The sequence below is a fragment of the Perissodus microlepis genome, chromosome 5 (assembly GCF_051167445.1).
Source record: "Perissodus microlepis isolate ML-2025 ecotype Zambia chromosome 5, ASM5116744v1, whole genome shotgun sequence".
NCBI classification, from domain to species: Eukaryota; Metazoa; Chordata; class Actinopteri; order Cichliformes; family Cichlidae; genus Perissodus; species Perissodus microlepis.
In genome coordinates this window covers 33062306-33089358 of record NC_140465.1, presented here as the reverse complement: position 1 = coordinate 33089358, position 27053 = coordinate 33062306, and the positions used below count along the sequence as shown (strand labels likewise).

The 27053-nt window shown below is 39.3% G+C and overlaps 1 protein-coding gene across 2 annotated transcripts in view; it reads right to left on the bottom strand.

Annotated features, from left to right (window-relative positions):
* ppp1r16b (protein phosphatase 1, regulatory subunit 16B) overlaps positions 1 to 27053 on the bottom strand; it is a 95029-nt gene that overhangs the window by 4067 nt on the left and 63909 nt on the right. For both annotated transcript variants that reach the window (XM_084929469.1, XM_084929470.1), the window contains exons 4-10: positions 17639 to 17784; positions 15456 to 15559; positions 8499 to 8623; positions 978 to 1103; positions 796 to 871; positions 510 to 639; positions 66 to 213 (exon numbers count right to left, since the gene is read on the bottom strand). In XM_084929469.1, coding sequence (XP_084785595.1) covers positions 66 to 213; positions 510 to 639; positions 796 to 871; positions 978 to 1103; positions 8499 to 8623; positions 15456 to 15559; positions 17639 to 17784 — 855 coding nt within the window. The remainder of the gene's footprint in view (positions 1 to 65; positions 214 to 509; positions 640 to 795; positions 872 to 977; positions 1104 to 8498; positions 8624 to 15455; positions 15560 to 17638; positions 17785 to 27053) is intronic.

The following is a 27053-nucleotide window of genomic DNA, read 5'->3' as shown; positions in this document are numbered from 1 at the left end:
CCACCCAAAAAACCAAAGTTAGAACTGTATAGAGCTATTTATGTAATCCTTAAAAATAGTCTCACATTAACTACTTGGCTATTCTCCTGATCAGACTCCTTTTCTTTCTCGTCCTCGTCTTCCTTTTCTTTCCTCCACACGATGGCCTCGGTCTCGTACTCTTTACGACACAGATTGTGTCTGTCCGACAAACTGGCTCGCCGCACCACTTTTCTGTGAACACAAGTGGAATTCCCAGTAAGAAAAAGCAGCTAGAAAAATAACAGCTTACCATATATGGTACTTTTACACATGAAAGTTGCAGAAGAACTTATACACACGCTAAACTGACAGCTTCATTATGTCAGACATTATGTCATTATATCAGCGGAGACTTCTATCAACCATTCTCCTATTAAATGTAAATACAGCTGTAAGTATACAGAACAGATGTTTTGTCTGTTTTCTAATTTCTCCAAATAACAAAGCCTGTAGTAGCCATGCTACCACCAACAGATGTCAGCACATACCCACGACTGCCTGCACTGGACGTTCGCCTGCACAGCGAGGTCTTGTGCTTGAGCTGTGACTTCATGATAATGTCGTGTTTGTGTTTCAGGTCCAGCAGGATGGCTCTGAACTCCTCGTCCTCACACAGATCTTAAAGCAACATGGGTAAAAGGGACACTGTTAGTAATGCTTAACATAAAAGTGAACACTTGGAAATGAGACCCTGCTGAGGAGATACTTTTTTTCCCCTGAACTCATTACCAGGTGCACCGGACAAGCGAGTGCTACAGTATACTGTAAACATACCAATTGGAGTCTCCTCCAGGAAGGTCTTGGCATTGAGACTGGCTCCGTGAGACACCAGCAGCTCTGCCACATGCATCTAAAGCAGCAACAACAACAACAGTGGAAGCAATTTGTATTAATGGTTCCAGAAACCTTTGTGTGCGCCTGAGGCTCTTATCTCTTTCCTGTTGTGTTTTCCTTACCTGACCCCAGCACGCTGCAGCATGAAGAGGCTGCCATCCATCTGAATCTCTGAGGTCCACACGAGCCCCCCCCTCCAGCAGCAGCTCTGCAGCCTGCGCGTAGCCATTTGCTGCTGCGATGTGTAGCTGCAACAACAGAGAAGGGAATAGAGATTGTTTTCCCCCAGTGCTCAGGATTTACTGTTTGCATGCAAAAAAATAATGTGAAATTCATACTAAAGTGGCAATGAACATGCCAAAGAACGTTATATAGTGGTAACTTACAATTGCTTACTATGTGAGACATTACACCTGCAAAAATCTACAAATATAAAGTATTTTTTGCTTCTAAGTTTAAAGATGTCAGTTTATTACCGTGCATCTTCTAATATTATGTTAAATTAGATGTAGATTATTGTGGTCAACTCAAGGTCCTGATCAAATTAGGCTGAGCCTGCCTTCATGAAACAACCTAATCTGTTAATGTTAAGATATTAATTCTTGTCCTAGCCTCATAAAACTAGCCTGGAACATGTCATTATTCAGAGGAAATTTGTAATCTTGCCCGAGAGACCTATCCAACATACTGTAAAGAAAAAAAAACGAACTGAAACTAATTTACCATTTTCAGACAACGAAACCTAAACCTGAAACTAAACTGAAAACAAACATGATTAAAGTAACCCACGCAAACATGGGAACAACATGCAAACGCCACACAGAAAGGCTCTAACCAGTTGGTGGAGTCAAACTCCACTGAGCCAACAGTGCTAACCACTGCACCACCGTGCTCCCCAATAATAAAAACAATGTTTAATAATAAAGTAAACAGGTAGTTTCAAAAGTTCTAATCAATAAAAGTCTCAACAGACTGAAGGGCTCTGTCCCAGAAGTCTTTTCATCTTACGAGGAACAACTAACAAATTCAGAGCCTGTCATCGAAGATTGTGAGCCTCAGTGTGATTAGTGTGAAGCTGGGATAAATAATTTGAAGCCTGGCTATTTACTGGGACCCGTGTAAAAATTAATGTGAGCTCGCTAACTAGAATATTTTAATAGCAACATTTTGTTAAAAATAACTTTTTTATTGCTTAGAGGCATAAAACAGATGATCTATCTATAAAAGGGCTTTACAGCAACCTAAGCACGATAACACACAAGCATCAACAATTTTCTCCAGTTCAGCAAAGGAGACCATATATCGTAATTTAGAAATCTTCTTTAAATAAAAGGTAACAGGAACAAGAAATACATTTTACAGGTGAATCAAAGCCCAGACTATAATCAGACACCCCGAACTCTGAACCTAAAGAAGCAAAAGGTTCAGGAGGAGCTATAATTGTGTTCTCAGTTGACGTTTAGAAGAAGGTAATGGCTAGACGGCCATTAATCTGGGTTAAACAGTGGTCCAGGGTTGACAGCCTATTCAGCTGGTGAGGCTTAAAATACATATGCAGCTTAATGTCAATGGCATAGAAATGTCAGAAAAGGATGAATGATGGCAGATGAAGAAACAACATAGATAGAAAAATAATAAGGGACCCAGAACTGAACCTTGTGGAACTCCACAGGTTAAGGAAGCGATGTTAGAGTAGAAATTGTTCGTCCTAACAGAGACGGTCCTATTAGATACATAGGAAGAAAACCAATCTAACAAAGAGCCAGAGATCAGATGAGAAAAGAGAAATAATGAAAAAATGCAAAGTATAATTATTCTGACAGAATCATCAAGTTTTTACACCAAGTCTTTTTCAGCATTTTGCTTATAAGAAATAGCAACTAACTAATGACCTAATTCAGCTCCACTTTATACATTTAAAAGAGAAGCAGCAGAATATTTGAGTGTCTCAAAGTGTCTCAGAGTAGAATATGCTTTCAACAACCTCAAAATGTGTTTTAGGAGGAAACAAAAGCAAAAATCTTTTTTCATTTTTTCATTTTGCTTTTTTAAATCACCAAACTGAAAATTGTTATTTTCAGTTTTTATTGGAACCTCCTTTGAATAGTTTCCTTTCCTGGCCTTCAAATTACTGAATGCCTGAAAAACAAAAATATAATATGATGGCAGCACTTGCCCTTTCATTCCGCCAATTTCTAAGGCCCCACACAAACTGTGGCTGTGAGGTTGAACAATAACTAACTGGTATAAAATATGTTTATTGCAACAGGGAAGTTGGCAAGTGGTGTGACATTCATGAAAGTTTGGTTCGCAGCTTCACGTGTCACTTACAGGAACTGTACTTAATGTTGTTTGCCTCTTTTGGGGAGACCGCAGAAGTAGGTTATGTTTGGGATAACAGAACAAAGCTTTTAAAAAAGCACCATCTATTCACCAGTCTATCTTTTGGAAAATGCCATCAGCATTCCAGAAGACCGAATATCCCAGCGTTCCTTTATAGGCATCTAAAGGCTGTGAGACACACAGAATTAGCTAAAGGAAACAAGCTAAAGTTGTCTAACATGCCATAAAAATACAACTAAGGAACACATGAGTTTAACAGAAAACATCACTGTAATTGTAAACCAATGTACCGGTGCATCCCATCAAAGAGTGGTTACATTGATCAAAACTAAAAGACAGCCTCCTCATTAAGGACAAACTTCCTCATTTAAGTCAGTGTCAGATGAGGCTGAGGACGACAAGTAATAATAGGACAAACCTGAGGCAAATGAAAAGATCATTAGCATTAGCCACATGACAAATCTGACCTTTTGGTGGGACTGGACAAAAAGCCGCTGAAAACGTCTAAACCCGATCTAATAACAGTCTGTCCCGCTTACTGAGACGCTTCACTCAAAACCAGAAATGTCAACCTCATGCTGACAGTACAGGTTAAGCCGGGGGACCATCAGAGTCTTTGCTGAGATTTGGTGGACCGACACTGGGCAACACTGCCTGTGTCACCGTGCCAAAAGTTTCATAATGTCAGCATACCGTGAGCACTCCAGTTCCTCCCACAGTGCCACCAGCAACATGTCCTGATTTACCCTTCCACTGGTCAAACGCATGCCGGGACAAGTACTCTCTTGTCTTCCGTTTTCACCCACAATCTAACGACATGCAGCTAAATGTGCGATTAAAGGACTGAAATAACCTCCATCGCTGTATCTTAACTTAACAATGCGTTTCACTTGTTATTTCCAGTCTGAAATGCTTTGTGTACATATGAAACTTCACTCGCCTCACTCATTCTCCTTCACAAGGCTAAAACTATAGTTTTCTTAAAAATAAACAAAACCTGAGATGACAGTAATTGAAAAGAGAGGACTGCAATAATAGACCCATAAGTTAGGAAGCAGGCGCCAACGTGGTGCACTTACTTAAGAAACTGCTCATCTACTGGGATTTTCCCTCACAACTGTCACTGGGGTTTACAGAGAATGATCTGTAAAAGTGAAAAGTGAGTTCTCTGAGTGAAAAGGACTCATCGATGTGAGAGGTCAGAGGAGAATGGCTAGACTCCTTCGAGGTGATGAAGGCCAGAATAACTCAATTAAGCCCTCATTACAACCAAGGTATGCAGAAGATCACCTCTGAACACTCTGGTCCAGTTTGCACACCAAAACTGGACAAAAGCAAATTGGGAAAAACATCCACTGGTCTGATGAGTCTCGATTTCTGCTGCAACATTGCGATGTTAGGGCCAGAATTTAAGCAACATGAAAGCTCGGATCCATCCTGGCTTCTATTATACAGTAGTACAGTATTATAGTATACAGTTCAGGCTGGTGGTGGTGATGTAATGATATGGGGGATATGTTTTTTGGAACACTCTAGGCCACCCATTACTACCAATTAAGCATCATTTATATGCAGCAGCCTGCCCAAGTATTGCTGCTGACCATATCCATCTCTTTATGACCACAGCATACCCATCTTCTGATGGCTTCCTCCAGCAGGATACAAAGCTCAAACCATCTCAAACTGGTTTCTTAAGCATAACAATGAGCTCACTGTCTTCAAAAGGCCTGCAAAGTCACCAGACATCAATCCATCCACAACCAAACCACAGAGAAACATTTCCAACTAAATCTACACAAGGAAGAATTAAGGCACTTCTAAAGATATAAGGAGGTGTGTCCAGTGAGTGTATTTTTATATATAAACTTTGTGTTTATGTGTCCTTCGTCAGGTTTATGGCACAGAGAACAACATGTGACACTTGTTACTTTTCCTTACTTTGTTTACACTTTTTTTTGCATAAACTTCCAACAAAAATGAAAAATATTTCTCTTCTCAATCTGTCTGAAGTCACAAAGCATACAAATCATTGTGCCTGCACATCAAAACAGGATCATAAAAATGCATTTCACTGGAAAACAAAAGATTAACCTTACATAACTTCCTGTCAGTTCAGGGTCTCTTCCTCTCATCTGTGCCAGGGATTTTAATAAGCCATGCTCTAGTTTGCTTCATCGTGCTCGAATGAAGATTAACAGGATGTAGAAAGCAAAGGGACAAGCAGCTCAATCACACAATCTGTAGTAAGACTTTAAAGCTTAACGGGGTTATTTTGGGATACTACTATCCCCTAGCTACTTCCATCCAGTGATCCGTCACTGTGTTTCCCCTGTGTAGCTAAATCCCTAATACATAATAAAGACTTCATTAAGGCATCTAACATTATATGCTCTACTCAGTAAATTATGTGCTAATGATTTTTTTTTTGTACCTTGCTTGACTTTTATTGCATCACTGTACTAAAGTGCTAAACAAAACAAATTTAGGGACTTATTAGGTACACGCAATCCTCGCGTACCTTTGCACTATGCAGCAAAGCATAAAGACATGAGGGCCTTTATTAGTTTTCATTCTCTTGTCTACTTAATCGCTCTAATCACACTTATGCATCAAACTTATAAACTTTAGGGGTTGGCATAAAACGCACACAAAAGGCCAACAGGAGCACACATGCTACTGAAAACCAAATATCCAATCTGACCATGTTTTCTTTGATGAAATGCTGCTTTATGTTTCTTGTCATCTATTCCCGCTCCTCTTAAATGCAATTTTATCATCACTACAGGTTTACTGTAATCTAACATTTGTTTAAATAATGACTGCAGGTATCCTGAGCATTCATAACTGGAGCACTCAGACCATTTAAAATCATACAGCTGATTTGCCTTTAAAAAATTATAATGAGGCTCTAAATGCCTGATTAGCTTTGGAGGTTTTACGGCCTCGCGAGACAGTGTTGCAGAGCACATGATCTTTAAAAGGTGAATCTGTAATAAAGACGGTCCACTGAATATTTACACACCATTTGCTTTTTTCCCCTCTTTGTTCAGACCTGTGACGCCTGATATTAACGCGAGAGGTTTGAATCTCTGCAGCACATCTGGAACCCGGTGGGTAGGAGGGTTCATTTCATGTTTAGCTCTCTATCGTATTTTATTTCTAACTGCTTCCTTTTCAAATGCTTTTTCTTCATTTCCTATCATACTTAATATTAAAGAAGATCAAAGTTTCCAGTAATGAGGTCAGTATATATCCAAATAATCCCTATGAGCCAGCAGCTCAGGCTTCAGGCAGACTGCTTTAAATGAGCCAATTCAGACAGCTTTTTTCTACTGGCTGTGATGTTAATAAAAACGCATATCCCCAACATGGTCATCTCCGCCACACAGGTCTATGTGTGAGCCAAGAAGCCCTAAGGGGTGTACTATGGGGGGACAGCAAGCTGTGTTGAGCTTAAAGTCAAGAGTTTTCCAGTGTCATGATGGTGGCTCTGCTCTCTCTGTCTCTGCTAATATTTTATACATACAAACTGTTGAGCCACACTTACTAAAGCATGAAAGAAGCACTGCTGAAATTTGGCTACTTTCAGTTTGTGATGCAGAAAATGTGTTTATGTTCTTGGTGCTAATCTGCTGCTGAGCCTCTTTTATAGCTGCTGGAATTACAGCTACAAGAAAAATGAAAAAAAAAAAAAAAATCCATTAATTACATACTGAATACTCATTCAGTCAATAAAAATAATTTCATTGATGACTAAACTAAAATGATTTCCATGTCTCCTTTATTATGCTAAGGGAGAATCTCAGACCTGAACACAATGAATAATTTTCAGTATTTAAACGTGTAAAAGGTTTCCCAGCTCTAATGTACAGTTCATTTTAGAAACAAACAGCAGTATCAACACCGGGCCGAGCATTAAAATACATTATGTATATAATTTTCTCTCGTCTTCTTTGCAGCAACACGGTTGCATTTTACTGATATATTTTTTATGATCTTTATAGCTCTCCATCTTCTGTTCATCTGATAATATTTCTGATTAGAGTAGATGATGCTCACTTGAGCCATTTAGCTCTGAAGAGTGAAATGATGTGTAAACACCAACTTTTCCGTGAGCCTGCACTGATTCTGAAGGAGGAGGCAGCTTGGGTTAACAGAGAAAGTTGATCCCGACTGAGGGTTTGGGTTTTGTCAAGCCAGCTTGGCATGTTGAACTTGCTTTGCAGTCTATTCATCTGCTATGCAGATCTTCTGTTTATATGAGAAACAGAAGAAAGGAGGGGAAGATGAGAGGGAAGCAAACATCTGAACAGAAGAAAGTTGCTTTAAAGTGTGCTACAACATCGTTTTTCTTTCCTCAGACAGTGGATAAACTGAGGCGCTGCACCAAGTCCCAGTGTAAGATGAATCAGATGAATTTTATAAATGTGTATCATCCAAAACTACTCTTGCAGAATCCAAGGGTAGAAATATGGAGCCAGAAATGAGCACCATAGGACCACTTTAACAAGCTTACATGAAAAAAATGGCTTCAGCCCAGAAAATAATATTAAAATCATTTCCTCTGTATTGCACCAAGATTTGTTTGCTTAGATAACCCAACAAAAATAGCAAGAAAAGGCTAATGCCCCAATATTAGAAACCTCCGGGTGATTCACCAATGGAAGAAGCCTCCAGAGCGTACAGACAATTAAAGCAGTGATATGGCAACAAACTAACTGCATGGCTGCAATGCATGCATGTGTCCACCCTGCTAATCTTTCCTAATCTTTGAATATAGCAATCTTAATATCTGCTTTCCCTTTTTTAATAATACAAAAACATTATGTCTGAAGAGCAAATGCAGCAGCTGTGGTCCAGATGATATCGCAGTGAAGATTTTAACCTCTCAAGACAATTTCTACCCTCATCTGTGGCAGACTACTCAAACAAAACACTTGTAGCTAATTTAAAGCCACAGTCAATTATATCTCAGACAATGTATTGTGGAGCAGCTACAGAAAGGCAGCTGCATTAGCTGCCTATTAACACCACACACAGAGCTTAGCTTTGCCAAATTAGTGCACCATCACGGAGTAACCTGAGCACATAAATCTGCCACTTTACGTCACATTTTACATTAATCTAAGTGTATTTATGCAGTATATGCATCCAATTTTATCATTTTAAGCGAGCGCATTCTGTTCCACAGAAACAGAATTAAATGTTTACAATATTAAAGCAGCAAGAACTTCAGTGATGCCGTTTTAAACTGAGTTTAGTTGAGATTTTTAGAAGAAAATCAAAGCAGATAAACTTACCAGAGTAGCTCCCTGAGAGTCCTGCTGGTTGACCTTTTCTCCTTGACTCAGCAGTTCCTGAATGTCTCCTATCATCTTCCTCTCCGTCGACGCTCGCGTCTCGTTGATCATCTCCTGGGTGATGCCTGTCAGTCAAACATGCAGGCAGAGCAGCCAGAGTTAATCGCAGGGGAGTTTGGTCCTGACACTTTTAATATATAACTGCAGCCTGGGCTGCTGAAACGGACAGTTTTTGATGTGAGGCGAAACCCACTTGGGTATGATACGTACCTAAAAATAAATGTAAAAAGTTAGTAAAGCCTTCTTTAAACTGCAACTGTAACGTCTTCTTTTTATCTGAGGAGGATGTTTTCTGCCAGCAACAGTTTCCACAGTAGGTTGGAAGCAAAGCAGAAATAACTGCTTTTTGTTATCTTAGTTTGATAATATTTTAAATAAATGGTATTTGTAATAAAAAAAAATAATGCTAGTGTTGAAGGTGAATTTAATCTTCACATAAAAGTTTTTAAAATGCATTTATTTACTGAAAATCAGTGCAGAGCTGCAAACATTTGGACTTGAGCATCTGAAAGTATAAAGTGACCATTTTCTGCAGGTAGCAGAGTAGTTTATTCTCATGCTGGCTGTCCTTCCATGTCCTGGCAAAGAGGTTTGTTTGCAAAGACCGTTTGGCCCAGGTGTTTCTGGATGTCACTTCCCCTCTAAATTCCTCGTTTAATCCATCTTCCTGCTGCCAGGCAGGGCTAAATACTGAGACTGCCACACTTCAGCAAAGAAGTTATCCTCCTTCGGCTCAGTAACATTCAGCGTTAATTGAAAGAGGTGTCAGTCAAGACTGTCTCTTGTATTCTTGCAGTGTAACTATCAAAATATGTGAATTAACCTCAGAAGAGATCTGGAGCACAGGGTCAAAATATCTACACAACCAAAGTAAACACCCTGCCCTAATTTAACAAAAAATAAATAAAAAATGGGTAATTGAATTCTCATTCATCCTTAAAATGCTGTTTACGGAGGACACTCCCCTGGATCTGATCCTTCTAACTTGAAATAAATTGTAGAAGCAGTCAGGTCACATTTGACTGTGCATTTTCCTTTGTTAGGATTTCAGCCCTGTGACCTTTCTCAGTAATAAATTTGTCACATAAAGCTGAAGGCAATGGCAGTCAGTCATCCACAACTCCTACTGCAATGTCGCTCTTTTGTTTTAGCAGGTGTCCACGCATGTGAAGGTTAACAGTCGTGATGAAGGGAGTTAAAAGGGTGAATTGAATTTGCAATCAGAGTCACCTGGAGGGGTTTTAAAGGCTCGCGGATCAAGGAAATGACAGCCCCTTTAGTCGATTTAATCCATGCCTCCAGCAAATGTTTTCTTCTGTGGTTTCTGTTGTTTCTGTCAGAAAACAGTCTCTCAGATACTCGTGTCACAAATTCTACCTCTTTCATATTTTGATTTTGCTGCAGTGATGCGCCACAGCCTGAAAAAAACTCCCAGAAGGATTAGAGGATGTCAAATCTAGAAAAATATTCCTCATCATCAAACAAAGGATAGTTCCCCCTGTTTTTAGCCTTTTCAGGAAACGTACATAACTGGCAGTAAATGTGACTACATTAGTTTCAGGTGCTTCAAATACCCTGTTGAGTTATAAAGTTGTATTTAACTAAGTAAACAATATAAATGAGAACAGACAAGAACATCGGGCGCAGTGAAAAACCTAACCAAACAGTTCATAGAGGTTGGACAAAAGATCTGGTCAAATATTCACCCAGAACCATTGACCAGTTGTTCAATGTTTGTGCGTGTGTGTGGATGCAGCAGGCTTGTATAAACATGCAGTACATGAGGACATGATGTCATTCAAGTATACACAAGCAGTTATATTTTTGCACATAAGGCAACAGAGTGTCCTTTCTGTCTTAGGGGCTACTTGTTTAAACAGCTCCTAACTGCAGTGTTAAGCAGAAAGGAGCCTTTCTTAAACTGAAATGTCTGCAATTCCTAGTAAAGGGTAACCATGCTACCATGACAGATATCTGGTATGGCAATCCTATAGCAGTTTCCTGCAATAGTACAGTAATAAAGACAGTGACAGCTGTGATGGCTGCACAGCTGGCTAAGGCTGTCTACACTGCACTTAAGGCCACTTGTATCTGTTTTTACTTACATTATTAAAATGTACTTATTCTTAATCTTGTGAAGAATTAATTACTTGGAAATAGGTTTTACAAATAAGTCACATAATAACGAATTTTTTGAGCTCCAGTCTTTTTCCTTATTCACTGCTCTTTGTGGATTTGGCCAAATGAATTCCACATGATATAAGCAGATGTTATGCATGCTACATGGCTGATTTCCAACCCCTAGAAACTATAAAACTAGTATAAAATGTAAAATTCAGTGAGTAAGTCTAATCAGCATCATTATCATAAATATAAATTCCTGCTAGGTTTGACGTCACCCAGTAACAGTACCCTAGTACCCACTCCAACATAGTCCATCACTATAAATTTTTATCCCAATAATGCATAATTCAATTCAATTCAGTTTTATTTATACAGTGCCAAATCACAACATCAGTCGCCTCAATAGACCCTACAATAATACATACAGAGAAAAACCCAACAATCATATGACCCCCTATGAGCAAGCACTTTGGCGACAGTGGGAAGGAAAAACTCCCTTTTAACAGGAAGAAACCTCCGGCAAAACCAGGCTCAGGGAGGGGCGGGGCCATCTGCTGTGACTGGTTGGGGTGAGAGAAGGAAGATGGGATAAAAGACATGCAAACTAACCAGCTGACCTGCACTAACTGCTTGGTATTTCCACACACCTTTTAATATCACAAAATTAGTATATTTACAGTATTACACTAATACTTAGTATAATTAGTATACTAGGTATAATCAGATATAGTCTAAGTATACTTAGACTATATCTGATTTAAAAACTAAAAAGAATGAGGATGTATTCACTTATTCAGCAATGCTTCTTTTAAACATAACCGTCTTCCTCTCCTTTCTCTCTTTTAGTGCTGCAATTAAAGTGTTTTTTTTTCTCTCCTTGGGAAGGAGCAACTTTACATTTAGCTCAGATATATTTTGTGAACAGTCTGTATGTTTGGTGTTACGTTTTGAGCGGTTTGAAAAGTTGTATTTGAAGTGGTCTGGAACTTTTCTCTCTTAAGTAATGCGACTGCACCTTTACGTATGCACCATGAACGCATCACAGGGATGACAAGGGAAAAGGGATGTCTGGAAGGTGTAAGCAGGCTATGGGATGTCATTATTTTCTTATTACTGAGCAGGTACCTCCAGGCCCTCACCGGAAGCAGTGCCAGGCTTCAGCACATTGAATAGTAGTATGCATTAACCTGCCAATCAGATTTCATTACTCAATAACTGAAGGTGTTGGAACACTTTTCCGGATCATTTGAATTTAACACCTGAACAGAAGAAACAGAGAGCAGGGGCTTGTCCAACGATAGTTTAGCTCTACTATTATGTGGTATTTTTGTGTTTGTTACAGGGGAAGTGAACTGATTTCAGCATCAAAACACAACATCCATGTTCATCAATATTCCACAACCTTAAGCCATTAAGATTTATTGTATTGTTTTACTGGAAGCATGTTCATTTTTGGCTCTTAGAGTGAAACTACTATGCAGCAGAGTGATTTCATCATGTGCCACCGTAGAAGAGAGAAAAGGTAAGAAGCTATAATTTTGCAGTCTACACAGTACAACCTGAGGAACTATGACTGCTGCTGCACTGGAATCGTGAGACTTTTTCCTTTCAAATAGCGATGCAGAACAGGCCAACGATATTCAAAATATGCACAAAGTGTTACCATCTTCCCTTCGTTATTGCATGTGTGGATTTGACTGGGCATTAAAAAAATGCATTAAAGGTGTCATGCCCCACTCTATTTTACCCAGATACACAGATCCCCTCCTTATCTCTGCAGCTCATCACAGATGAACTGGGCTCTCCGGGGAAGGATCAAGGAAGCACTGAATCCATCGATGCTGCATATCAAGTGCTGTGCGTGTGTGTGTGTGTGTGTGTGGAGAGAGGCTGACTGTGTGTGCCCATCCCTGCAGTGTCTCAGGGGAGAGAAGTCTTATCCAGCAGTACAGTGCTGAGAACATTACGGGAGCAATTAGCAGCACCACGCTCCTTTTAATCAGCTTAATAATCATTCTTCTCACCTACTGTACCGCTATCTGCTTTCTGCAGCTTGAGAGATCCTATTGTAAGCTGAGAACCTCATTTTAAAGTGTCTGTTTTCCCTCTGAGAGCCCCCGCCTCCGCCGTCCTGAAACACGTCGAATGTGGAAATAATTTCTATGTTATTCTGTATGAGACTCGAAGAGAAGGATTAGATATGATTCATGTACTACTGAGTTTTTTGTCTTTTTTAAAGATGTTTGTTGAATCTCTAAAGTGGAGGTGAAGTTAACAGTGTTAACAAGATGTTAGAAAGATTAATATGTGTGTACGATCCGGGAGGCAAAGAATACACTTTAAAACTTAGAAGGAAACTGTGCTGCACACTCACTCATTTTAATACAGTAAGTATGAAGCTACAGCCTGTTAGACTGCTTCTGTACAGGAAAAACAGAAAGCTTGTTCTGTCCAAAGCAAACAGCATCTTCCATAAAAACAAAATCAATGCAGAAAAAAAAAACTGCAGTTCAGTCAACAGTCGTGTCATGCTGGCCCCAAAAATCACAGTTCAGTCTTTTCATTGGCTGAGTTTGGTTTTAACACATTTTTTACTAACCATAGTTAGTTAGGACTAGCCACACATACCTAGGGTCTGACTAAGTCAGTGACTGCCCATGACAAGCAGTTGCTACGTGAAATTGCTTGCAAATAGGCAGGCTGCACTAATTGCTCTGGTCACTAAGATATTGCCATGGTGGCCTGTAGTTTGCATGGAAGACAAGTGACAGTGAAACTGTGAAAAGCGCAACGCAATCTAACTGGGGACTGTTCACCTTCAAAGTAAAAGTAGGACTTTTTGAAATATGTTTTGGATGCAAAGGTAAAGCACCAGTTTTACTTTGAAGGCAAAAAGTCTCTGTTTTGGTTTGCATCACACTTTTGCGTTTGCAGATAAGTGAAACTCTTCTATGCAAACCTTGTAATAAGCAACAGGAGCTTTTTGGTATGACAACATGTATCCACCAACCTGCCACAACCACTTGCCACATTTTTCCCAGGAAACCAGGCGTTGGCCAGGGGATGCTGACTGGCCTTGAAAGTGTATAATACTGGCATACCAGCTTTGCTAACCAGACATAAGTGGTTAGGACTTAGTAACACTAACCAAGCTAGAAAGCCATAACAAGGGTTAGCCAAAAACCCAACTGTACCCCGTTTCCTGGTTAATAACTACTAATACAACTGGAGGTCTGTGTGACGTCTTTGTTTTAGTCTATGGCCCAAAGGCAACACCATTAAACTATGTTGTAATCAGAAAGCAATTAATTTTTTTTTTTGCAATCTTTTTAATTGCATTTTGCAAAATGATATTTGAAATGAGCCACAGTTTAGCAGCCAGTTCTACAATAGTACAGTGAAAACCCCCTGCTGCTCGTTTTTGTTGTTTTGTTCCCAGCCGTGAGAACACATGCCAGCTTGAGGATGTAACCATTTACCAGAAAACAACAACAAAACACTGTTAAGAGGCTTGATTTTACTCCGGTGTAAATAAATTTGTCTGTTGCTTCGACAGCTTTTGTACGCGTTTTTCTTCACACCGCACAAACAGCCAAAAATGCAAACAGCACAAGTTTCCCCCTCCTTCATCACTGATGTGCAGTTATGTCAGCGCTGATCTCCTTGAACTCTCTTTCACTCATGTCGCAGAGACAAACTGTGGCGTCTGCAGCTGTTTACAGTGACACAGCATGAATATACAGTATCCTAATCTGCACCCCGCTGGCACAGAGAGAGAGAACTGTGAATACTTTCAGCTCCTCACAGTGTCAATCATAAAACTGTGCCTGACACTACGTGTGATATCAGGTCACAACTCCGATGCCATCTTCTTCAGCAATCTGTTCTTATGACAAGTAGAGCGTTAAGACTGCCAAAAGCTGCAAGCCGCAAAGGTTAAAATAAGATTTGCATCTTCCTTCCTTCTCATCTCTAATTTTTGCTAGACCTGGGCTCTTAAACGACTGCTTTTTATAGCAGTCACACTTAAAAAAGTAACAAAAAGTAACAACACAGTCCAAGTGTTAAAGTACAAGGAAGCTGATTAAACTGTGTCTGCCTGCTTTAAAGTCCACACATCACCTATCACAGTTTTATTCAGACTAAAACAGCAGATCTATACAGCAATACATGAACTTTGCTGTCCAGACAATGACTTTTAGACTGGATACAACTTTTAACTTTAACTTTTCTAACATAAGCTTTAAAGTAAGGTAGCGGTAGGCTGTGTTTTCAATAAGTCTAAGAAGCTGAGGCTGAGTTAGCCAGCTAGCCTCTTCTGGTAAGTCTCCTGGTGTTTTGGCAAAATACACAGTTGTCGACTAGGAATGAACAGATGTAATCAGGGAAGGAAATGAACGGGTTGAACTAAGTGAATGTTGTTTATGTAATTACTGTAAAAAAAAAAAAAAAAGCTATTGTTTATATTCACATTATGCAATGTGAATATTTCCTTTTTCCTAAAAAGAAAAAGGAAATGTTTTACAAAAACAATGATGGTTAAAAAAGCTCACCTGTGCTGGTAAAGTTAAAGTTACATTTAATTGGAATAATCCCAACATAAACGTACTTTGTGTAACATCATTACTCCTGCACAAAATTATGTAATCTTCTGTCAATTATCAGTCTGACAGTCTGCAGACAGACTGAATCTGATTCCAAACTTACTAAAAGATTTTATCATCTGTCAAACCTTCCTGTCAGTAACTTCCCCTTTAAGCATTTATTCTCTACCTCTGTTGGCCATGGCCGTCTCAATGATGTCCAGCGTGGGATCATCTTCACACAGGTCGTAGGGCATGTTCCCATCGGAGTTGACTGCCAGCAGATCTGCGCCACTGTGGGAAATGAGTGGATGAATATTTCAACAAATCCAATCAGAGTTAATAAATGCTCTGAATGTACAATATGCAGGGCTAACGACTCAATGAGAAAAAGTGTTCAATATATTACATTTCATGGCGCCATCTGTGATCCTCAAAAGTCCTCAAAAGTTTAAAAATAACCAAAACAACTTTAGTCATCAGGGTAACACCGCCCTGTTTGTCCCGACCTACTGTAACACACAAAGATGCTGAAAACTAACAATCTATAACTCAAAGTCTTGGACGGGGATGACAAAACAAATGTGCATTACACAGCACTAACTGAAGAAGCTAATTAACGTCTTTCAGCCCAGAACAAATGACACTGCCTCATTCAGCAGTTTTTAACTTCATCCATGTCACAGCACGGTCGCTTTGACGAGTCCTGCACGTCAACAGATGGCAGCAGTGTGTTTGTGTGTGTGTTTAAGTCTCTGCATACAGGCTGCAGTTCAACCCGTCATATTAACAAGAAGAAACAATACCAATGTGTACACGTGCAGTATGTTAATTTGCCTGTTTTGTCTCTTTGTGTGTACACGTGTTTCGCTGTTATTGCTTCATTAGGATGCAATTAAAGCCTAATAAACTCAGTCTAATTAAATCCTAATTAAACATGTCCACAATGTGCGAACTCATGAGTCATCTATACTTCTTACACGTATTTGCATCCAGTCAAAGACAGTAACAAGGACATTTTTGCCTATGGGAATTTGGGTCAGTGTCACTGAATTATTAACAACATCTGCATATCAAAGTTGGATAATAATTCAATCTCTGTCATTATTAAACCACTACACATCCTGCGGCTGGAAATAATTCAGTATTATCCTTTACTGACCTTCAGTGGGTTTGGTTTATCTTCAAATATCATAACACTGATTTTTAGTAGAGGATAGTGTCATTTCCACGATGTTTTTCACTCTTTTTTTGTATAATTTGTCACAGCTGTTAGGTGCATTAGCATTAATTGTTGCTTCTGTTGATTTTGGAACAGAAAAACCTAATCTGTCTGGACAAGAAAATTCAGGTTCCTCCAAACTGCCTCTGTGGCTCATTGGGGACAGTAACTGCAGCTATAACTATATATTTGACAGCATGGCAACAATATGCCATGCTATTAAGTTTAGACTATCGTGTAAGCACATGTTTTTGCCTGGAAAACCATCACAGCCATTCATTATACTGCTGGTCAATTTAAACTTTCAACCTAAAGTGGATTCATTATTCTCACGGTTTAAAATAACCATGATTTATCTTATACTGGCCCCTTAGAAAACCTTTTAGCTCCTGTGTCTTTAAGCCAGGTCTTCTGATTGGCTGTCCTTTACAAACAGAAGAGCTGAAAAGCAGGTGGGAGGGGCTTTCATATTAAAATCCTCTCTTTATAACATCATACAGATCCAGGAGCACCAAAAAAAAGTTAGAAACAGCGTTTCAAGCCTCCTCGGGAAAATCTGTCCCCACTATCACAACAAAATGAACAATAATATGGGAAACCATAACAGACCCACCCCAAAATCAAATTGTATTGTTTATTCTGTGGCCTGTAGAGCTATTCATACATCTGATGTTGACAGAAATCTTTATATCTTGTCACTATATCATAACTGTAAGCTTCTTCTCACGAACTGCAATAATGCAAGTGAAGTTTAGTAGAAATGAAGCACGTCTTTTAAACTTTATGACTAATAGTTAACAAATTAACTACATTTTGGTGCATTCAGTCTCGAACTGCAACTGTTCGGTTTGTTTATTTTTGTTGTTTTAATGCTGTGACGTGCTGATCTCAATATTTACCCAGAACTGACATGTTGAGCTGAATCCAGCAAAAATCTGGTGTCATATTGTTACAGAGCTACTATTCCTCACTGCATACATGACCTTTTACAGCCGAAGGCAGTGCCATTACTCAATTTTCCTGAAGCATAATGAGTTAAATATTAGATTTCATAAGAACATATTTAGACTTTCGTGGTGCTGGTCTTTATCTCAGACAAGATAAGGGCTGTGCTGCAGGAAATCATGATGTATCATATCTTTATGACTTACTGTGCGATGAGTATCTTAACAAGTCCTGCGTGGCCACAGGTAGCGGCAGCATGCAGCGGTGTCCACAGTTCGTTGTCCTGAGCGTTAACACTGGCTCCTCGGTCCAACAAGAGCTTCACCATCTCCTCATAGTTGTCTATGCAACACTGTATGGAGGGAGAGAGAGAGAGAGAGAGAGAGAGAGAGAGAGAGAGAGAGAGAGAGAGGAAAAGGGAGGGAAGGAAAGCAGGAGGAGGACAAGATTAGATTTGGTTCAGGTTTTATACGAAATATTTAATAGCCCAGTATTTTCAGGATTTGAATTTCAGTGTGGGATTGTGGGTACTGCACATAGAGGAAGAGAATGAATGGATGGACTGATGGAAGACACAACAACAGAACAATAAAATATGTGCAGCTCACCACTATCCCCTCCTTACCCAAACAAGTGGTCACCCTTGTGGAAAACAGTTAACCCCCAATTTTGAAATATGACTTTAAAGGCCTGATCTAAAACCTTGGGGAAAAAAGTAGTAAGGAAAATACAAAAAAACATGATGGTTTGTAAAATACAAAAGTGGAGGAAAAAAGCTGTGGTGCAGTGTACATTTCAGCATCTTAATCATTCAAGAATGACAACAAAACCATAAATAAGTAAGTACTCATTTGTGAAATCTATATAGTATTTTTGTTAAGCTATCCTAGAGTACAGATCTAAGCAACTTTATACACATTCATCCTGACTTCTCAGCCATTGTGTGGGTTTGTTTCCTGGACAAAGGCAGAGGGTCACAGAGTATTTTGCTTGTAAAACTGGGTTTGATTACAGGGTGGAGAGGAAGGAGAATTTCCATGAAAACCATTCTCCAATCAGACGGCTGTCAGCAGCTGCAGTTTGCTCCATCAGAGCTAATTAGTGAGTGTGGCAGTAACAACAAGTTACTGCCACAGATAACAAAAAACAAGAGAGAAAGAGGCAGGAAAGTGCTGAAGAGAAGGATGGAATTACTTTGTCACAGTGGGAGGGTCAGATATTATCAGAAAATCAAGACGTTCAGGGCGAACAGTTTGTTTCTAAAGTCTGAAAAGGGCACGTCAGCTAATGCCTCTGTTATTGTTTGCGCTGGTGAATCTGGTCCATGACATTTTTAATCAAACCTTCCAAACCAATTTTTATTTTTCTGCTTTGTTTTGTTTGTTCATTTTATACCAAAGAACCCTTGGACACCTTTATATCAAAGGAAATGAGACATCCGTCACACAAAAAAACAAACAAATGCAAAATCACCTTTGGCAAATTGATTGCTGACAATCCTGCTAAAAAAGCCAAAAGTGCTTCAATGAAGAAAAAAAGGGGGGGAAAGAAAATAAAAGAAAGAGGACTGGCAGCAAACAGAAAAAAATAAAGATAACAAGCAACAAAAGAAAAAAAATACATCCACTCAGTAATCCGCTTATACTGTGAGGCTTTGGCGAGCAGCAGCCATCTCAGCATGTATTGGAAACCACGATGTTAACACACAAGTCTCAAATTGTTTCCACTTTCTAAATCCCTGATTGCAATCCATCAGATCACAAGCTCCTCTGTTCAACTCCTATGTGATTAAATTCTGACTTCAATTCTGCAATTTGGGTAAAAATTAGTCAAAGTTTGTGAACTACAATTTTCTGTTAGCTCACCATCCCATGTCTTCAGATTATTGATAGACTCTACTTTTCTGCAGTTTAACACTTTCTAAAGTGACATTTTTTTGCACCGTCTTCTCAAATGTGAGGGTTTTCGGCTCTTCTTTATTTCATCTGATTGCGAATTGTTTACTTGAGAATATAATCTACAAGGAAACATTTTGTTGCATGCACAGGTTAAACCTATGCGCAAGTTATACGATGCTAATCACTTCTGAGCAGAAAAAAATAGACATTTTCTGTTAAACCAACCGTATGCTTGTTTTTAAGCGGCTATAGGTCGTTTCACTTGTATATAAGCAGTTTAATTAGAGTGAACCTGCTGTGCTCCATATTACTTTTCCTTAGTACAGCCCGTCAGCTTCACTCTCTTATATAAAGCTCCCTTTCCTTAAAGGCCAACATCCCTTTAAGCCATTTTTCTTCATATTGGCTTCCAGTCCCCTGGCTTCTAAACAGAACCCATGACTTTTGAACACCATCCACTCCACATGCCACTGTGAAGGTTCTGAAACAAACAAAAAAACGAAAACAAAAAAAAAGACAACATAATTTCTGATTCTTAATAAGAAATTATAGTTTCTGGCATCTGTCTGTACAGGTAATTATTCAATCTGGAATAAGAGAATGGGCTGTTGTCATTACCTGCTTAATATGGCATTTAAGGTGGATTTGGTGTTTAATCCGCAGACAATATAGAAGCTAAGTACAGGGTGGGCCATTTATATGGATATACCGTAATAACATGGGAATGGTTGGTGATATTAAAGTCCTGTTTGTGGCACATTAGTATATGTGAGGGGACAAACTCCTCAAGATGGGTTTACAACTCACAATGTTTAAACAGGACTTTAATATCACCAACCATTCCCATGTTATTACGGTGTATCCATATAAATAGCCCACCCTGTACTGTAACATCATCCATGGGTTTCTGGAGGCTCGTTTTGAAGCAATTACACTTTCGCCATCTTGGTTTTAAAGAACTAGATGTGACTACGAGGGTCAAATGTCACTATGAAACCACTCACTCATTAACTAACAACTTAAATCTGCCGTTTATGGTTTAATCACAAGCATAATGGCGTAGTATAACAACAGTGATGGTAGGAATAATACCAGAGTAAATTTTTCTGTGACATACAATTGTCATATCATAATATCAATGGCACAGTGCAGAACAGTGTTTAAAGCCCAGGCATGCCCAACAACGAGAGCAGCGTGTCAGCCTCCAATGATGATTTAGTAAATAGTGAACTTTAACAAGCTCCAACAAAAGAGCAAATGTTTGATGGGTTAGGGTTAGAGGTTAAAGGTTAGGGATTTTCCATTTCAATTTTATTATGTGCAAGCATAGTGCAGGGTCCTGAAGAGTTACAAGGTTAAATTACTTGAGTTATTGTTACTGTTGAAATGTTGAGCATTTCAGTGGAAAAGACTACCTGGGATACTTTTGTGCTTATGCTTTGTATGTATACCTGTATCTCTAATATTGCACTATATTACTGCTGCTGGCACCTTGTGGCAACAGATTCCAATTTTGAATCAGGGCGTCTATGATCCATGAGCTCACTGGAGAACAGAAGGATGGAAAATGCGTTCATTTTGTTTGCACTAATAAATGCTGCTGTCTGCAAGCTGCAGTCACTGATGTTCAGTATTTTTTTTTTCCTGAACTGTCAGAAATATTGCAAATTTTATTGAAATATTCTGTTAAATTTTCACCTCTAATATTACATTTGGTACCTTTCACAATGGTCAAGGACAACTTACGAGCAATTAACAAAACCACAGTATGGATAAAATAACAGCTGCAAGACAGCATAGAATTAAAATTCACTACATACCAAAATCAAACAGCATAGACATGTTTTCAGAGATGTTTTCAGGCTGGCTTTAAAGACAGGGACAGGATCAATGTTGCAAATGTGGTGCAGGAGAGAGCTTCAAAGAAGGCGGAAAGCTTTTTGGTAGAAAGCTCAAAAGCCCAAGGTGGACAGCCATGCAGCTGGTATAATAAGAGTAACAGAGGAGAGTACAGGAAGGAATGGTGATGTGCAGAAGGTGAGAGAAAAATGGAGGTGCGAGATTGTGGAGAGAGTTGAAAGTAAGAAGCAAAATCTTAAAATTAATGCAGCTGCTGAAGGAAATGAGTAATACGTTCTATGGAAGGAGTTCTGGCTATGACCAGCTGAACCCTATAGAGAAGTTTAAGATTTTTGAAGGCATTACTTTAATAAATATGATATATAACCAGAGCACGTCCAAGAAAACCAGTACTGATGTACAGGATGTATGAAGCCGACCAATATCACATTGGTAGAAATATGCAGGCTGAGTGATATTATTGATGTGCGTTTCAAAATTTAAGGCATTATGGAAAACAGCAGCTAAGCTCTTGATCTGGGAAGGAGGAACAATTTGAGAAGTGTCAACGCACAGAGCGAGCTTAGCACATTTGTTCAAAAAAGTTTTAGTTCTACCAGAAGGACCTCAGTTTGTCACTCTTTAACTTAAGAAAATTAGCAGACAATCACAATCAGGTGGAAGAGTGGAACTAGGCTGCGTGGACAGGTAGAGGTGGGTGTCATCAGCATAAGAATGAAAATGAATACCAGATTTCCTAATAATGTAACTAAAAGTAAAAGATAAATAATAAATAGAAAGATGCCTGAGGCAGAACCCTGGGGAAGACCACTAACAACTGGGCAAGGTTGTGAATTGAAATGTTTTCACTGTACATGCTTTACAGACTTACAGACTTGACCAGACTTTAATCTCTTTAAAAGAATATCATGAGAGATTGTATCAAAAGGCAGAACTCAGATCAAGAAGCAACCCAGAGTCGGCTGCCATCAGAAGATCATTTGTGATCTTGACCAGGGGTGCCTCTGTACTGTGAACTGGCCGAAAACCAGACTGAAATTGTTGAGATGATTGTTAGTAGGGTATGAATAACTCTGCAAAGCAACATTCTTTTTTGTTTGTTTGTTTTTGAAAGAAGAGTAATGTATGGTAATTATTTTGGTTGAAAGGGTCTTCTTAAGAGTTGAACTTATCAAAGCTGTTTTAAGAGGTAGGGGGGGAAAGGACAAGATTTGGGAAAAGTAAATAATGTCAGTTATAAAAGGAGCGAGAGAGAATCAACAGGACTTGGCCCCCTAGTTGACAGTGGCTCTGTGGTGTAGTGGTTAACACAGTTGTTTTAATGCATGAAAGATCCCCAGCTGGAGGCCAGGAGGAGACCTAAACCCAGCTGTGGTGGTCCCTTGGGAAATAAGGGAGCAGCTGAAAGCAGCTAAAAGCACCCGTGCAACAGTGGTGACAGAGATCCTTTCTAAGGTCTTAAGTAATTAAGCTAAAATGTCAAATTAAGTATAAAAAAGTTTTAATGTCAGTGGTGTAAAGTAGTTAGTAAAATGTTTTTCTCCTATTGACAACCGTTAACCATCTCTCTCTAATGTCTCTGTTACACCCGCGAATCAGTTTTCACTTTTTCCACTTAATAACTATACCCAGTAATGCCAGTGGCTCCCTTTTTACACTCTGCATCGTCTTTTAGCAGCGGTTTGAATGAACGTCAGGACTTCTCAAATTTCCCCCTCGTCTTTGAATTTCCACCACACTATACATAATCATCATATAAACGTTGGGAGGTCGAGGTGCAGAGAGATTTTTTCTCTTTGTGGATTTGCATAAAAGATGAGCTAAAGTTCAATCTCTAGAGATTTCTAGTATCTCAGAGTAGGAGTGAAAGAAGGGAAGGCAATAATACAGAGCGAGGCAAAAACATAACTATAAGCCAACTGGATAGAAATGCCAAGAAGAAGAAGCAGGCGGGGCAGATTAGAAGACAGAAGAAAGTCACTTTGGGATATGTAAACAACAACTGCAGACTCCATTCTTCAGCATCATTTACAAGGAGTCCCTGCTTTCAAGTAATTTTAGAAGAATTAGCAGCCTACTCTACTCAAACTCAGAGACCAGAAACTTGTGTTACATTTGACGATAAAGAAAATCCCTTTAGGATCATTTATCTATGTCATGAAACCAACTACAGCTCAGCTGTGTCTGTGAGATGATGTGACAGCTCAGACTGTTACCTTCTGTACCCCATACAGTACATCCCCTCTGGCTCTAAAACAAACCCTCAATCTCCATTCTTTCCATTACTTGCACTCCTTCTCTGACGCTGCCCTCCAGCTCTCTGATAAAACTTTAATCTTAATGCTTGAACAACAATAAAAAAAAAAGACTCTTAAACCACACTGACGTAAGAGAAACTGATTCGTGTACATTCTTTGGAGTTTTGTAGTGTTGACTTACAAGGCTGCTCAGATAAGGCACATCTGACACGAGCGTGTGATGGTGGGGGAGTACGTAAATTAATATACAGCACAAGAGAGGAAATGAAATTACAGCACAGATGCCGAGGACAGACAGCAGGAAGACAGATAAGAGGTAAAATGGATGCAAAGAAGAAAAAAAAGAATGCTGACTGGAAACATGTCGAACTGACAAACACATCCTTTCAGAAACGTTTTAGTGCAGGGAAAGATTTTCATTCTGAAGATTATTCGATGAGAAGTTACGAAATGGAGTTTTGCACCTGATCTGCAGAAAACCTTACAGGCTGTCTGTTTAGTTAATGATCATTTTGGATGGATTGATCATCATCAACATAAAAACATAATCAACAATTAAGACAGAGATATGGTTTGAAAGAACCAAATACAAGTTTAAAGCAACAGGGTTTCTTCTGATGGTAAAGTTAGCAAACTTAGTAAATGTATGATTCTTGTGCTGCTACTCCAAAATAAAAATATCAGTGGTTTTAACCAGGAAGTGAAACAACAAGTCTGGTAAGTCAATGTTGGACTAAATATGAAGTGAAACAATCCAAACTTATTATTGGCCTTGGACTAATATATATATATATATATATAAATAAAAAAAATGGCTATAGCCTGGAGATCCAGGACCCACTCACAGAGCGCCGGAGGAGGTGCGCTCAGACGTTTCTCTTTTTCTCATGATGCAATTTTTCCTTTACTATCGATGATGCAAATAGCGAGGCGTCAGACAAAATTAGCAGGAAGGAACAAAGTATCTTTATGACCTCCTTCTGATGCTGCCAAAAGCAGAAGTGGTATTCTGTGAAGGCTGCTCTATGTATGTCAATGACTTCCAGTGTTAATGTTAGAAAAGAAACCAAATTCAAAGGAAAAGATGAAGTGCATGAGTCACACATCTCCTTTTTTTAAACGTGCGTGTATTGGTTGATGCATGTGTGAGCATATATGAGGGTGATAAATTGATAAACTGGTAATTCAATGAACAACTTATGGGTTTCATTTTCCATCCGAGTCTGGTAATTGGCAAGCTGCAAGAGATAATTCAAAAAAAGTGAACACAAGCTTGTCAAAGACATTCAGTACACTGATGTGTTGGCTTATTCCAGCCGGCGGCAACGTCCTGACAGATGTCATCAGAATCAGAAGAACAGGCTGCAACCTACACACAGCAGCTAACATCTAGGCTAATCTCTCCAGCCTTCTGAATACACCCACATGCTTAAGCCCACCTGCTAGCTAACTGCTTGGCTAATCTCATTTCCTGTGACAAACAAAAAACACACACACTTTCACCCACGAGCTAGGAAAGTACTAAACTAAAGACAATGAAGCAAACAGGAAAATAATGTGCCATTCATGCAAATCATTGAGAATGGGAGCATGGCTCAAAGGCCCAGATTATTTCTGTGTGCCTGGAAAACAACAGCAACACTCTTACCGTGGGCTGAGAGGACCACAGCTCAGGTCGAGGAGCGAAACGATGAGGAAATAAGACCAAGAATTTGAATAGGGGCAGAGAGGGCGGGCGGTGACGGGCCTCGTACTTAAATCAAAATACTGAGGGGTTAAGTGAGCAAGAGCAGGGCCAGCCCGCTGAGACTACAGCTGATATAGCAGGAAACTAGAGGCTGAAGGGGGTTTAAATTTTACTATAGCTAGAGGAACTAATCCAAATAATAAAGAGTACATTAATATGAATGAATAAAAAATAGAGATGCCTTGTTGATGAACTGCAGAGAATTAAATGAAATGGATTAAGAAGTGGGGCATCAATGGATCACCATATACAGCCTGAAAAGCAGATTTCAGGAGTGCAACACAATTTAAACCCCTCCCGTGTCTCATTTCCTCTGGGTTTTTTCCCCCCGCCTCCATCTCACAGGCATCATACTGCATCTCCAAAGAAAAAAATGCATATAAAAGTATAGTATATCAAATAAAGTATATTAATAAGAAAGAAAGCAGGTTATTACTGAATTTTGGAAGCAGAGTATAAGAAGATGATGTCGAATGGCTGGCATGTCTGAGTCCTCCAGGCTGAAGTAATGAAGAGCTGAATGACTAATGAAAAGTGTGAAACCACACAGGAATGCCGACTCACAATTTTACAGCTCAGCCTGATCAAACCCTGCAAATGATTATACGGCACGAGCATCAGTCATCTCGCTACCAATCTGTCTCCCTGCATAAATATCTGCCTGAACACAGCTAATGTTTTTTTAATGCAACTCCAGCAGTCTGTTGCTGTTCGGGGTCATCGTGCCCACTCGACAACATGGAGGCTCCCACCGAGCAAAACACTCAGAGCCAGAAAACAGCTGTGGCTCGCCCAAATATGGGACAACACAAGGCAGGTGTGTTTAGGAAAAAAAAGAAAAATAGAAAAAACGCTGCCTTCCTCTACCTCAGAATAGCTTCAAATCAAAAATATCCTCGTTTACCTCCATTAACTGCAGATTTCAGATACTGTAAAGCACTCCAAAGGTTCTAACATCACCTTAACAAAAGAAACAGATACGATTTATGGTACATAACACATATATGTAGATAATATTCCTATAGGGCAGCAGCGTTCACTCAAACAGTGTCTGTTTCTGAAAAAAGCTAAGACAAATTCAGAAGGGTTGGATGAGGTGATTCATTTGTTGCATCATACAGAAAAACAAAGTGTTCATTTTACACAGAGCCATGAATGTGGTTTCCCCCGATTTCAGTCTTTATGCTAAACTAAACCGCTGCTCATATTTACCACAGAGGCATGAAAGTTTTATCTTTTATCTAACTCTCAGCAAGAAAACAAAATGTGAAACGGTAAATAACTAAGGATTTATGCTTGAAGCTAACAAGGGCCTACAACAGTGTGCTAGGTGTCTGATATTAATGTTTTGACTCACTCTAACCCTTTACATAGAGTACGGAGCTCAGCAGGGAGATTTTGATGCAAAATTCCCAATAACTATGAGCGATTACGTAACCATTAAACGCAGACTTACTATGAGCTACAGCTCTGTGAAACAATGGCATGAGCTTCCCCTCGTTTCAACATAAACGTGTTTTATTCACGAAAAGAAATAAAGCCACAATCCTAAATTGAAACAGTGATGTCTTTGATTAGTGAATTTCAACGTCACCATGGAAATGTTTAAAACCCTGAATGTCAGGTTGCTTAGTGAGTGTTAAACTTTAGAAACCAAGCAAGTGGTCATCGCAAACAGGAATGAAGCTCAATACCATATCGATAAGTAGGTGATACTTTACTACAAACACACAACACAAAATATACTCAAAACTATCTAAAATAGAAAAAAAAAAAACATTGAGTGAAATGACTTTTTGATCCCAAACAACTCAGCAAGAATTCTGGCTCCCACAGACGAGCTCTATGCTTTTGTGGC